Source organism: Canis aureus, chromosome 21 (assembly GCF_053574225.1).
Source record: "Canis aureus isolate CA01 chromosome 21, VMU_Caureus_v.1.0, whole genome shotgun sequence".
NCBI classification, from domain to species: Eukaryota; Metazoa; Chordata; class Mammalia; order Carnivora; family Canidae; genus Canis; species Canis aureus.
Window position 1 is genome coordinate 44,517,963 of NC_135631.1, and position 14,293 is coordinate 44,532,255.

Sequence of the window (14,293 nt, forward strand, 5' to 3'; positions counted from 1 at the left end):
TTGGAACTATGTGGTATATTCTAAAAGTTTTATTAGAGTCCTATAATGTCTATTTCTTCAACAACACTTTCTTTTCTTAAAAAAGTTTTTATTGGGCAGCCCGGGTGGCTCAGTGGTTTAGCACCACCTTCACCCCAGGGTGTGGTCCTGGAGACCCAGGATCCAGTCCCACGTCAGGCTCTGCATGGAGCCTGCTTCTCCCTCTGCCTGTGTCTCTGCCTCTCTCTCTCGCTGGTCTCTCATGAATAAATAAATAAAATCTTTAAAAAAGTTTTTATTTATTTATGTAATCTCTACACCCAATCTCTGCACACCAATCTCTACACCCATGTGGGGCTCTAACTTATGACCCCAACATCAAGACTCCTTCACTGAATCAGACAGCCATCTCCTCAACAACACTTTCTGATTTTCAATTTCTTCCAACAACCTACATTTTTGTGTAAATACATACTAGTCCATCATACAATGTTGTTTATTTTATTTTTTTCTCTTTCTTATTGGGTGTTTGACTTAATTTGGGACTGTTGTAAATGGTGCTATGGTATTGCATATAAATCTTAGAGCATACCTTGAAGGTCTGTGTGAGTGTATAGGAGAAGGTGTGTTATCAATTGTTTCCCAAGTGGAACTGCCAACTGCCAGTGTAGATGCTAATGATGTTGAGGACTGGCATGTGCCCAGCAAAGTTAACTCATCCCATCCACACAGCTCCAGGAGACAGGGCACAATGTATCTTCATTTTACATATGGGAAAATTTTGACACAGAGAGTTCAAATAGATATGGAACCAAGATTTTAAACCCAGGCACTTAGTGTTAAGAATCCAAGCCCTTAATTCCTCCACCACTCTACCTTTTCAGTGTTAGTGAAGATCTCGTGGGTTTCTTGTGAGATCAGAAACATAGTGCATGTGAAATACTGGTAAAGTTTTGACCATACCCACCAGTCATGGGACATATTGTACAGTCACCACCAGAGTGTCTTAAACCAAGTAAGTCTGAATCTTCTGATCTTTGTTTTTGTTTTTTTTTTTTTCTTCTGATCTTTGAAGGAGAAATAACCTAGGCCTTCACTGGCTATGACTCCCCTGGGGCCAATGTCTCAAAGAAGGCGTTATAAGGTCCATCTCAGGGCAAGAATTGGAAATATAACAACCAGCACTGAATGTGAAGGCTCAGTTGTCATGCTGTTGCTTACCTTGGACTCTCAGTTATATTGCACCAGATGAAAGAACACAGATACAAAAGTAGACTTTTGATTGTTTTTATTGTTCTCATCATGAAAAGCAGTACAAAATTCAGGTAGCAAAGACGGCAGCTCTCAGATGTGTAAAATAAAGGGCTTTGAGGCAATTATCTGGTTAAGGAGCCTCAGGAGATGCAACTGGAAGCTGTGTGTTGGCTGAACTCAGAGGCACGGTTGTCGAGTGCCTGAGGAGCTGATGGACGTTAAGGAGAGAGCAGCGCTCAAGCCCCGGAGATGGCTTTCTGGCCCCATGCGTAAGTCATGGCGGAATTTGTTCCTGCTACAGAGTGAAAGTTTCTGTGTGCCCAGTGGTTTGTAAACCCAATCTACAGTAATGGCTCTAACAAAAGACACACTTGAACTGAAATAAGAGAAAGCCACACTAGATCCTCAGCAGACACTTTTAGCCACAATAGCCAATGGAGAAAAGGGGACCTTTGGTGTCACCATGTGTTAGGAACTCTTCCCATTGCCACAGAATGCTGGTCTCCCAAGCAGATAGAAGGTGATGACGACGGAGTAGACCAGGCTCTTGAGGAGGAGGAGGAGGTAGGTGTAGTAGGCAGAGGTGTTCATGAGCTGCAGCTGCAGGGGATCTAAAAAAGGTCATTTATTAGTTTCACTTTCTGTTCTTTGGAAGGCTAGGACTTATTAATGGGGAGGGGTCACATCATACATTTCTGGTGACCCAGGTTGAAGGGATGTTCCCATACCATCACCACCACTACCACCACCAGATAACTCAGAATCCAGCTTGTATGCCAAATCAATCAACAACCTCTGGGAAATTCACTTAGAACATTCCAAAGTCTTAAAAAGTAAGGATATATATTAGATGAATGAGTTAACCTGAAAAAAACATTATTGAAAGTTAGCTTTTAGCATTTCCTCATCTCTACCATGTCTGTAAGTAATAATCTAGCAAATATGCTTTACCCACTAAGTAAATGCCAGACATTTAATTTGACAGGTCTGTGTGAAAAGCTGTAATCTTACTTAATTTTTCAATAACCTAGGAGATTATTATTTTAATTGCCATTTTACAAATAAATTGAGGACACAGAACTAATTTGCCTAATGTCATACAATTAGTAAGTACCACAAGCAAGATTTTAATCCCAGCACATAATGTTCAAGGACACATTCTTACCTACTCTGTATATCTATACCTCCACGTGTAATAAATACTCCTGGCAACAAAGACTTAAGCATAAATATAAAGAAGAATTGCTGATTTAGAAGCATCTTCACCACTACATCTTGTGCATTACTGAGATTCCTATCAAGGGTACAATCAATGGAAATTTGGTTGTGTTCAGAGTAGAGTAGGTGGGAGGTTTTACTAAAAAGGGCATTAGTTGTGATGAGCATTGAGTGATGTATGGAAATATTAAGTCATTATACTGTACACCTGAAATTAATATTACACTGTATGTTAACCAAGTGGAATTTGGATAAAAACTTTAAAAAATAACAAAATAACATAAAGTGGAAGAAAAGAGTTAAACCAAAATCTCTTCAACTTTAGGAGGTCAAACTCACTCCCTTGTCTTTCCTGAATACCCTCATTTTAGTTATGGTGTTAGAGGATAATTTTATCTTTTTTCCTTTGAGGTTTTGCAGAAAATACATGATATCAAGAAATATTTAATAACTGGCTATGCAACAAACCAGGCTGAGTCTTTTCATGTGGAAATTTCTTTTATGTGTTTATCTCCAAAGAGTCTGAACTCCAGAATCATTAGCCTTTGGTGTGGAAAATGACTTCTAGTGGTGCTGTACTCATAACTCCTTGCCCTTGGTCAGGTAATATGTTAGCTAACTTCCAGAGGCTCCTTGATATTGGACATGGAGGGCAGATGAGTAGGACTAGAGCCAAAGCTTCTTATAGTTTCTTGGTGCATGTATTGGGAGAAAGATCCAGAAACTAGTGCTTACAATGTGTCAGCTAAATGAGTAAGTGTGTGAGCCTTTTTTTTTTTTTTTTTTCAGATGGTCTGGGTTGAAGCCTCAGATCTCACTGTGTGGTGTGATGCAAGGGACTTAATTAACTTTAGGTCATTGCCCTCATCTGCAAAATGGGAATAAAATCCTTCACAGTGAATATTAAGAGATTAAACAAAATGCGCTCACAATGCCGCACAACACCTCTGCACAAGAACTTCTTAGTGTCAGTTCTTGTTATTAACTACCAGCAAGAGCAAAGACACAGAAGTGAATGAAATCCACGGTTGAAAGAATTCAGAGCACATCACTGCACCCCTAATTTACAGTCTTTCATACTCAAGTCAGCATTTACTGTGTGAACATGACCCCTGAAAAATGATGAATTGACTTCAAATATCACTCAGTCTATTTTGCAAGATTCAGCCATTCTGAAGCCAGGGGAGTTCAAAGGTTAAGTTGATCAGGGGTGAAAGATCCTATAGCATAACATAAAGGCAAACATAGACAAAAAATTACCATTTTTATCTTTCAGAGAATATTTTGTTGAGGTAATAGCAGTGAGCTCTAAAGGAAATGAGAGCAAGTATTATTCAATTGTTCATATCCATTAATTGACATATATCTGTGCTTTGGATAGATTGATAGGTTGATCGATCAACTGATGGATAAAATTATTCAACACAGAGGATAGAGCCATTACTAATATGAGCTCCACAATTGCAGAAATGATTTGTCTGACCTGTGTAGTTCAGTAGATGAATTCATATATTTTATTTCTGCACATGAAAATGTTGAAATTCATAAATGATTCATTTTTTTCTTTTTTTCTCACAACTTAAGGGCAATGTCTAAGACTATCTTGTTTTCCGTCTGTACTTAGAGCTCCCAGCCCAGTGCCTGCTGCAAAGGAGGTGTTCTATAAATACTTGTTGAATGGAAAAATAACCAGAAACAGTGGCTGCTGTCAAGTTCTCAGCACCCACTGCTGACATGAAGGATTGCTACCAAAATGCATTCATCCAACCCTAGAATCCACAGCAGAATCTTACATTTTGGAAGGAGCCTAGAATAGGTAAATTCTCCTAAGCAAAAGAAAGCAGCCTGACATTTACAAATAATGCATGTTCCCAGTATCCCCAGCTCCTGCACATGTTTTTCTGAAGTGCTGGTATTTGTGGACATGCCAATGATACTAATGAAAGTCAATATCTATTGAGTGATTATTACTGTGCTACGCAGTATGTGAAAAGCTCACATGTATTATGTCATTGGTTCCTCTAGTCACACTAGTGTGAATTGTATTTTGGAGGACTCCATGTTAGACTCAAAAAAGTAAGATTTATAGTGTCTAAGTAACTTTTTGGGAGTCATACCAGTTATTGGCAGAGCCAACACTCAAAGAACCATTATGGGGGTTTAGATGAGCTAGAGCATGTAGAAAGTATCTTGTAAAACAATCCATAGTAATCACACATAACTCCACCATTGTGGACTCTCAGACATCATCCCTTCCAGTATCTTAATTACTCTTAGCAAATGTCTTTTTTATTACAGAAGCTCAGCATTTCGTTGTACTTCTTCCCCAGAGGCAGAAAGATTGACCAAGTGATAATCATAGTTTTCTGAATATATAAAACTGAGGTGGGGATTGTATTCCTCCACAGTGGGAAAAAAAACTCACAAAAATAAAAACAAAACCAAAAACCCAACATGCATACAAAGACAAAAATCCTTAAAAAGATCATTGACAGTTGAATGGAGGAAGAGAATCCCAACATGCTTTGTTTTATCCTTTCTCTGCTCAATGTGTCCTTGTGCACATAATATGGTTCTGTTATGCAAATTATTCACCCCACACAATCTTATTTTGGTATGTTCTTAAAAAGTGATTCTGAGCTATAAGCTTTGGGATAAATCCAAAGAATAAAAAATGTTCATATAATTATTTTTAGATGTTAAAATATCTTCAAGAACAGACTTTTAAGTGTGTTAAAAGTCTCTTTTCCATACAGTGGCTTTGCTCACCAAAAGAAAAATAAAAATCTCTTATCATCATGTATTGTTTGAAGTTTAAACATTAAGGCAACGATTTTTCAAATTAAATCTTTATATGTAACCTAGTTTCACTTTCTTTTTTTTTTAATTTTTATTTATTTATGATAGTCACAGAGAGAGAGAGAGAGAGAGAGGCAGAGACACAGGCAGAGGGAGAAGCAGGCTCCATGCACCGGGAGCCTGATGTGGGATTCGATCGGGGGTCTCCAGGATCGCGCCCTGGGCCAAAGGCAGGCGCCAAACCGCTGTGCCACCCAGGGATCCCTAGTTTCACTTTCTAAACCAAGGTTGGTTGAAAACTTGGACCAGATTAGTTTCTCACTCTTCAAAATGACTTCATTGATTGTGCTTCAAGAAACAAAAAAACTTACAAGCAATAGCATTAGAAATTTGCTGTAGAAAGGCATTAACAGAAATGGTCTCATTAGTTTTGTTGCTATGAGAAGATCTTGAGAGACATTCTTTTCAAAATTTAATTACTTAGTAAAACACACCATAAACAAGAACTTCTCCTTTTTGGATAATCATCACCATGCAACCTACTATATTTTTACATTGATCACTATAAAAATCAATACCTAAAGGACTTCAGCCCAGTGGTTACATTAACTTGTGCTTTGCTCATTTGTCTCCTCTGTTTCCTAGGTGTAGAAAAAAAAAAACTAGGGCTGTTTGTAATCTAATACCAGTTTTTCTAGGAAAATATGGATAAATACAATAAAGATATGAATAAATGCATCCATGTCATGTTTTCAAAACCACACATTTTCGCTATTTTTGCAGTTCATCGAATGCCAGGAGAAAGAAAAAGTAAATAATTGTTTCACTCTAAATTTGATCATGGAAAAATGAAGGATCCAAGAAGATAAAGATTTAGTTCTGCAATCCAGAGTGGTACACAGCAAAGGTCTTTGCATATTTGGTTAAGTGTTTATCCTCTGGTCCTTCCCAAGGCCTTGTGAAACACAGGGAAAAGAACAAATTGGTTCCTTCTTATGGGCTTCTGGGGCCTTGGTCTGTGATGTTCATGCTCAGGACTTGACTCCTGAGTCTAGAGGTTACTAGAGCACAGGGGGGCCAGGGCACATTCAGCCATCTACCCACACTGTCTAAATATGTCCAGTATCTCTACCAAAGAGGTTAGTTTGAGTCTCAGTGCCTGAACCACAAGTGACCCTGAGTGATTAGGAAAAGTATATTCTCTCTACTATGGTGATCCTCCTTGGGAGAGTAGTTCATCCTGCATCCCTTCCAGGCCTGGCACACACTAGAACTGCAAGAAATGTGTGCTGAGCAGCATTTACCAATGGTAAAGAATATACTCATTGTGTAAAATGGAAGAATGTTAGCTTCACCCAATCTTTATTTACCAAATTTCACCTTAGGGTGGTATATAAAATTCAAATCTGAGAAACTCAAGACAAACTTAAACCTCAGCAACCAAATTACTATTTTTGTTGAACTGTGATCCAGCTCCCTCAAATGAATAGTATTTTTGTCATCCACTCATTGATGGGTAGTACCTGGTTAGACTAGATTAAAATGAAAGAGACTTTGACTTCTGAATAGAACATTCCCCAAAAATGTATAATTGTTTTTGTTTCTTGATCAAATAAGATCATCAAATGTGGACTCTTTTTCTGAACATTTATGGTGTGTGAGGTTAGTAGGTGCTTTCATGTATATTTTTTCATTTAGTCAATATAATGACCTTAAAAGCACCACTGTAAACTTCATAATTTTCGATGATGAAACTGAGGCTGAGAAAGGCTAAGGGAATTTGTCTTTTTCTTTTTCCCTATATTTTCCAAAGCCCAGTCTACTTTGATTCTCTGGGGAAATAGCAGGACATTTATGTTACCATTAAAGGTAACAGCATTAAAGAAAGATTTCTATTTGTTTCTTTTCATTAATATTTGACAAAAATGGTGGGGTATTTCCTTTGAAAAAAGGTATATACACATACACACATACATACACATACCTTTTATCTGGGAAGAAAACAGAATCTCTTGATCAACCCTTCCTTTATTTCTCTCATGTTTGACGACACATTTGTATCCTTTATCCATTGATGCTTCCATCACAGTCAGCCAGCTGAATTTCATGAATGTGTCCTTAGTCTTCATAGTGTTTCCCTGCTGGGATTGTGGAATTGTTTTGCCACTCTTCTCTTTCCAATCTATCTTGATAACATCACGGAAAAAATTCTCGAGAAGACAAAGATACGTTCCAGCATTGTGAAGTGTTGTTTCAGCAATTGAAGGGAAAAAAGTGGTGGGCTTGGGGGAATTGTCTGCATCAAGGCTTCTATCTGTGGGGGATGTGGAAGAACAATTAAAACACTATTAGAGCAACACAAATGTCATGTAGTTTGGAACCACCAACCACAGTGAAATGAAGGAAATTTGTCATAGAATTAGGGCTTATCGTGGCCTTTGTCCACAGTGGGTTAGGAGATACTAATAGTTCTTATTTTTATTGGGAAAACCAGTTCAAGAAGTCAAAAATTTGCTCAAAGTCACAGCTATTAAGTGGTGGAGTTTGGATTAAAATGTGAGATTTTTAAAATAGTATACACTCACTTTTTGAATGGGAATGTACTTCAACACGTACTTGACAATCTAACAAGTTGACCTTTAAATCTTCAAATATTGATTATAATAGTAAGATACTGTATGTTTCTCCAATCATATACTTTATTTTTAATTTAAAAGCATGTTAGATAAAAGAGATTAATTTTTTCAATAGTACATGATATTTACATGTTAGCCTCTAGTCAATATATTAAGTAATCTAATTTTCATCTTAGAAACTTTGGTGTGTTTTTTTAATAGGAATACTTCTGATTCATTATTGTAAATAAATGAAAATCAAATGATGAAATTGAAAAGTTTCTGGATGGTAACACATTGATTTTACCTCCTGTTACTTTGTTTAGCTAGATTCTTGATATTTTATTCTTTCCAGCATGAAATGAATCTTGAACTTCCACAATTTTCTCAATGGAATATTAGCTGAGCATTAAAATAGTGTATTTGATTATATATGGTTAGTGCCTATATTTTGGGTAGCTATATTACATGGTTTTTCCTTCAACATTCTTTTTAAAACTTATTAACAGTTATTTTATGGCCAAAATCATTTTTATAATACGTATAACAGAAAGCATATTCAAAAATAAATAAGCCTAACACATTTATACAAATTCATTTGCATAATCATAAAATATATTGGAGTTAAATTGCCTGAGTTATTTATATTTTCTTAAGATGCAGCAGTGTGAATTCTATGGAAATTTACCAAATGTCAAGTACATTTTCAAGTACAAGTGTAATATTTCAATTTTTATATTGGTGTTGATATCATTGTTCTCTATTTTTCTTTTATAAATAAATAGGGATATTTCATATTTGAATATGAATTTCAAATTTATGACATCTCTAACTTTAAAGTTGTAACTATAGTTAAAAAGTTTAAACTTTTTTTTTTTTGGTAAATATGAGCATGAAAGCCAAACTTGTTGGTGTCTGGCCATGTCTGCTGGAGGTCACTATCTGTGAATGACATTAAATGTATGGTGCCCATAGCAATGACACAGTGACAGCATGAAATGCATTTGTTTAAAGACCATTTCTTCCATTTTACAAAATGGCTGTGGAAGCCAATGCCCATTGTTTCACTTCACATTCCTTCTAGAGAAATCCTTTTCTAATTTTATGGTGGGAAAAACATAACATATTTGAAGATTTGGTGTGCATGATTTTCTCAGATAATATAAAGTATGTACTCCATATTTTTCTCATACCTTTGAACATAAAATTTTACTCTGTGTTTCTTGCTAGATAGTCACAGGCCATTTTTCTCTGCTTTCCTTAGTGCTTTTGATCTTATATTTTTATTTCATGGCCTAACTCTACTTGTGTATTTTATTTTGTTTTCTCAAATAGATTTTGGAAATATGCAGAATAAATAAGTGAAAAATAGTTTGTGCATCAGAACTTGTTTCTTTTTCTGCCCCAGAGCTTCATAGTTTGGTGAGGTCTATCTCAAAGATGACATAAAAAGTGGCAGAAGATGCTTCCAAATCTCACTTTGTGATATAGACACAAAACATGTGTAGTTCCAACACACTGAAATGCCAGACCATAAGGTAAGGCTTTCTTTCCCAACATTATACCTCATGAAACAGAGGTTGCCTTCTGTTTTAGCTTCTCATATTCTAATGCTCTACTATACAAACAATACTACTTGACAAGATATCAACTGAAATAAACTCAATGCTAGTTTTAGAGGTAGAGCTAGTAAAAGACAATAAAGAAGTTTAATATGGATTTGATAAATATTACCTGGAATGAAAGTCTCTGCATGTTCTGCTTACATTGCAAAATATAGAATACCAAAGTAAATAAAAAATATGTTTTTAAAAAACTTTGTAAGTGGGTAATTTTGTCTTCAGATAGACTATCCAGTGACATCATAAGGGGATCCCAAAGCAGACACTCAGACCTTAAGATAAGGCAGAAATTTCTCTAAAGTCTGAGATGCATGTGAAGAGATAGAGCAAAATTTTCTAATGAAACTGAGGGCAAAAAAAAGCAGTATTTCTCAACTGATGTTCGTATTGATATAATTTTTAACTTTTAGATATAATTCAATTAAGAGATTAAATATACAAGTGAATACTTGACTTTTTTCTGGATCGCTATACGTTTATATACTCAAGTTGCAAAACCTCCTTCCTTTTTCCTTTATGTCTGGAATATTTCCACTTAAAAAGGAGAGATAACCTTATATTCAGGCTAATAATATTTGAGACAGTGCCTACTACATTCTCATCATTTTTAGAAGCAGGTGACAATGAGTCTTAGAAACTGAAGTATTCCAAAATTAATTTGTTCTAAAATGATCCTCAGACTAGATGGTAATTAGTAATATATTTTTCTGTACTCTTGATATCATAAAGATCTCCAGTGAGTGGTCATTTGAATTCTGAAGAATGGACATTCTTTATCACAGATCATTTCCCAATTTTAACGATAGCTATTTCCGTATTTAATTTCATATACTCTTATCATAATTCATTTGATATTGTTGTTACATTGATAAAGTGAGTGGATGGAAATCCAAATTGTTAACAGTAACAAGTGTCACTATAAAATTTTAATTTTTTTCTTTTCCAATTTCTTCAATAATGAGTAATGTATTATTTTTATAATTTTAAGAAAGCAATGAGAAGTGAATCAAAATGCATTTGTTAAAGGATGATTATATGGAAAATGATAGATCTAGGTTCACAATCCATATTTTTTTCTGCACTACACTCTCCTAGAAGACATTTTTGTAGGACCTCATGAATTATATGTGTCACCATTATTAAACTTGATTGCTAGAATTTACATTGCTTATGTAGTGAGTTGGAAAAAAGAACACCAGAAACTTAGTTTTCAGTTTATGAATTCATTTGTGCCCATGATCACAACCACTAAGGAAAACTAAATACATCATTTCTTTCATGTTTTCAATGTTTTATCACCTTTGTTAAAATTATTTGAAAACTTTTATATGAGGGGCACCTGGGTGGCTCAGTTGGTTAAGCATCTGACTTCTGCTCAGGTCATGATCTCAGTATCCTAGGGTCACTCCACATGGAGCTCTGTGCTAAGCAAGGAATCTGCTTCTTTTCCTTCTCCATCTGCCCCTCCCCCGCTCATCCTCTCTCTCTCTCTTTCTCAAATAAATCAATAAAATCTTAAAAATATAAAATATTTTTATTATTTGACAAGACCTTGTGCTCTAGAAATATTCCTGTGAGATTTTCTCCCTCATTCAGGCAAAATTTCATCTTTAAGGCTAATGAAGAATGAACAAATTTACCAAACTGAATTCAGGGGGAAAAAAAAACCCCTACCTTATGATGTTCTTGAATATATTGCATAAAAATTTTTTTGTTCATTCTTTTCCATTGGTTATTTTTTTTGGGGGGGGGACCATTGGTTATTTTTGAAATCAAATAAATAAGATATACAAACTTCTTTACAAAACTTTCAACACAGAAATCCCAAATGAATTAACATCTACACTTTTTAAGGAACTTCAGTTGCTTTAGCTAATTAGCTAAAGGACTAGGATGTAGTCACTAACCTCTCCAAGTATCCTGCTGCTACTTCTGGCCAAACTGGGATTGAATCCTAGAATTCTGAGCCACCACCAGCACCTCGCCCGCAACCCCTGTATAATCTGCCTCCCCTCCCTACTTATAGGGCAGAATGTAAAGAAATTTACCTGTAACCATGAGCTTTGTGCCAGGACCAAACACTTTGATTCTGCTCCAGTCAAACAACCCACTGTTTGAAAAGCTTTTACAAAAAACCCCTGTGATGCCTCTTTTAAAATTGTGCCTATATTTTTTTCAGTATTTATATAAATATATTAAAAATGGACCCTGCTAACATTAAACAAAGATGAAACTTAAGCATAATCCCATTAGACATGAACATAGTCAAGAATAGATATGAACTCGAGCCTCTGGTGGCTCAATCATTTAAGAGCCTAACTCTTGATTTCAGCTCAGGTCTTGATCTCAGGGTCCTGAAACCAAGCCATGGTTTAAGCTCAGCACTGGATCTGCTTTAGATTTTCTCTCTCTCCCTCTCCTTCTGCCCCTCTCCCCTGTTCTCACTCTCTCTAAAATAAATAATAAATAATGCTTTTTTTTTTTTTAAAGAGTGGATGTGAACTGACTCCTCTCTGCCTAGTCTGGTTCTTCTCTCTTTCTCATCTCACTCACAAGTGTTAGAGATGATGATTTTACCTTTTCTCTCCATTTTCCTGAACTGTCTAAACTCTTGCTTTGGAGAGTTTTCTTCTGATGTCACTTTTTTATTAGAGTGTAATTTATAGTTATTATTTCTTTAAAATTTTCAAAGAGGAACAAAAATAGAAATAATATATTTGAGTATATACTATATCAGTGTTCAATATTTTTACAGATATTATTTTATTTCTATACATTAAGGGGTGGATATCTTGTTTGATTGTAAAGTAAGCTCTTTCCAAATCTAATTCCAAGTGATAGTAGACCTGACGAGTTGTTATAGAGTCTGAAATTTTAATGATGATCTCTTAATGTATTTATTCCTAAAAGAATGCTCCTTTGGACTTGAAAATATCTAGCAGTTTTGATTTACAATCTGAGCTGATTTACAATCTGAGCTGCTCCACCAGAGGACTCCATTTGGTTTGGTCTTTCTGCAGCTGCCCCAGCATGAGTGGGAAGGCTGCTCTGAGTTATGTAATTGAATCATGCATATGGTACAACTACTCCAATTCCATCAGCTTCAATATTTCCAGCAAAATTCTTCTTTCTTCCAGAAAGAAGATTGAATACAAAGGTGTCAAAAAGACTTGTCATTTTATAAAAAATACCATAAGAATCACATTGTGAGAATTTATTTTGTTTTAAACATTTTATTTATTCATGAGAGACACAGAGAGAGAAGCAGGCTCCCCACAGGGAGCCTCATGTGGGACTGGATCCCAGGATCCCGGGATCATGACCTGAGCCAAAGGCAGACGCTCAACCACTGAGCCACCCAGGGATGCACATTGTGAGAATTTAATAAATGCATATTCTACATGACCTATTTGATCTTGTGAGGAGAAGAGAGTCAATTTTAGTGGCATGATTAGAAGCAGAAGCATTCTTTTCCACATGAGTAGTAATACAAATTATGAGCTATTACTAATAAAGAATTCAGCTAAACTATCTATTTAAAAATTCAGGCTACAGAACAGTAAATATCAGAATATAAAAACATGGTCTATTGTTTTTAGTATCACTTAATAGTCTAGACCATGCATTTTGGAATGGATAAATCTCTGTTGGATCCCACTCTCTGCCATAGTAACTAGCCATGTGACTTTAGGCAAATAACTGACCTTCTCCAAACCTCAGTTTCACTGTCTGTGAAATGCAATAAGAGACTTTTCTGTATAGGGCTGTTGAGAAATAAGATAACGCACTGGAACTAGTTAACATGGTAAATGGTCCTCAATAAATCTTAGCTAATATTATTATTCTCTTTACTGAGATGGTTTCAGTCCATTTTATCAAATTCTTCTACCAAATCCAAATATGTGGATTTTATAAGTAATTTTTTATATAAATTAAGAAAACAAAAGAACTCATGAATCCAAGACATTCTGTGTCCATGGAAGTTACAAGTGGAAAAATAGGTGGTCCAATGACCACAATCCAGAACAGTTGTCCTCTAGACTAGAGGCTTTTTGAGTGTTGGGACTGTGTCTTGATCACCCTTTTACCTTTAGCTTCCAGCACCAAAACTGTCCTTAATAAATGTTTGCTGGGGGGGGAGGGGCAAGAAGGCGGAAGAGTAGGGTCTCTAAATCACCTGTCTCCACCAAATTACCTACAAAACCTTCAAATTATCCTGAAAATCAATGAATTCGGCCTGAGAATTAAAGAGAGACCAGCTGGAATGCTACAGTGAGAAGAGTTCGCGCTTCTATCAAGGTAGGAAGACGGGGAAAAAGAAATAAAGACACAAAGGCCTCCAAGGGGGAGGGGCCCCGCGAGGAGCCGGGCTGAGGCCGGGGCGAGTGTCCCCAGGACAGGAGAGCCCCGTCCCGGAGACGCAGGAGCTGCACCGACCTTCCCGGGCGGAAAGGGGCTCGCGGGGAGGTGGAGCAGGACCCAGGAGGGCGGGGATGCCCTCGGGCTCCCGGGGACAGTAACAGCAACTGCGCGCCCAGGAGAGTGCGCCGAGCTCCCTAAGGGCTGCAGCGCGCACGGCGGGACCCGGAGCAGCTCGGGGGGCTCAGGGGCGGCTCCGCGGAGGGGGCTGCGGGGCGGGAGCAGCTCGGGGGGCTCGGGGGCGGCTCCGCGGAGGGGCCTGCGGGGCGGGAGCGCGAATCCACCAGCGCAGGCCCCGCAGCACAGGGCGCCGGGACACAGCCCAGGATCCCGCCTCCCCCGGGACAGGCAGAGGCCGGGAGGGCCCAGGACAGCGAGGACGCTCCT

At 37.2% G+C, this 14,293-nt stretch overlaps 1 protein-coding gene across 1 annotated transcript in view; it reads right to left on the bottom strand.

Moving 5' to 3' along the window:
* Positions 1-1,368: 1,368 nt before the first annotated feature.
* LOC144292074 (uncharacterized) overlaps positions 1,369-14,293 on the bottom strand; it is a 41,486-nt gene continuing 28,561 nt past the window's right edge. The window contains exons 4-6 of the mRNA XM_077861789.1: positions 7,235-7,595; positions 3,712-3,759; positions 1,369-1,844 (exon numbers count right to left, since the gene is read on the bottom strand). Of these exons, the coding sequence (XP_077717915.1) occupies positions 1,702-1,844; positions 3,712-3,759; positions 7,235-7,595 (552 nt within the window). The 3' untranslated portion in view covers positions 1,369-1,701. The remainder of the gene's footprint in view (positions 1,845-3,711; positions 3,760-7,234; positions 7,596-14,293) is intronic.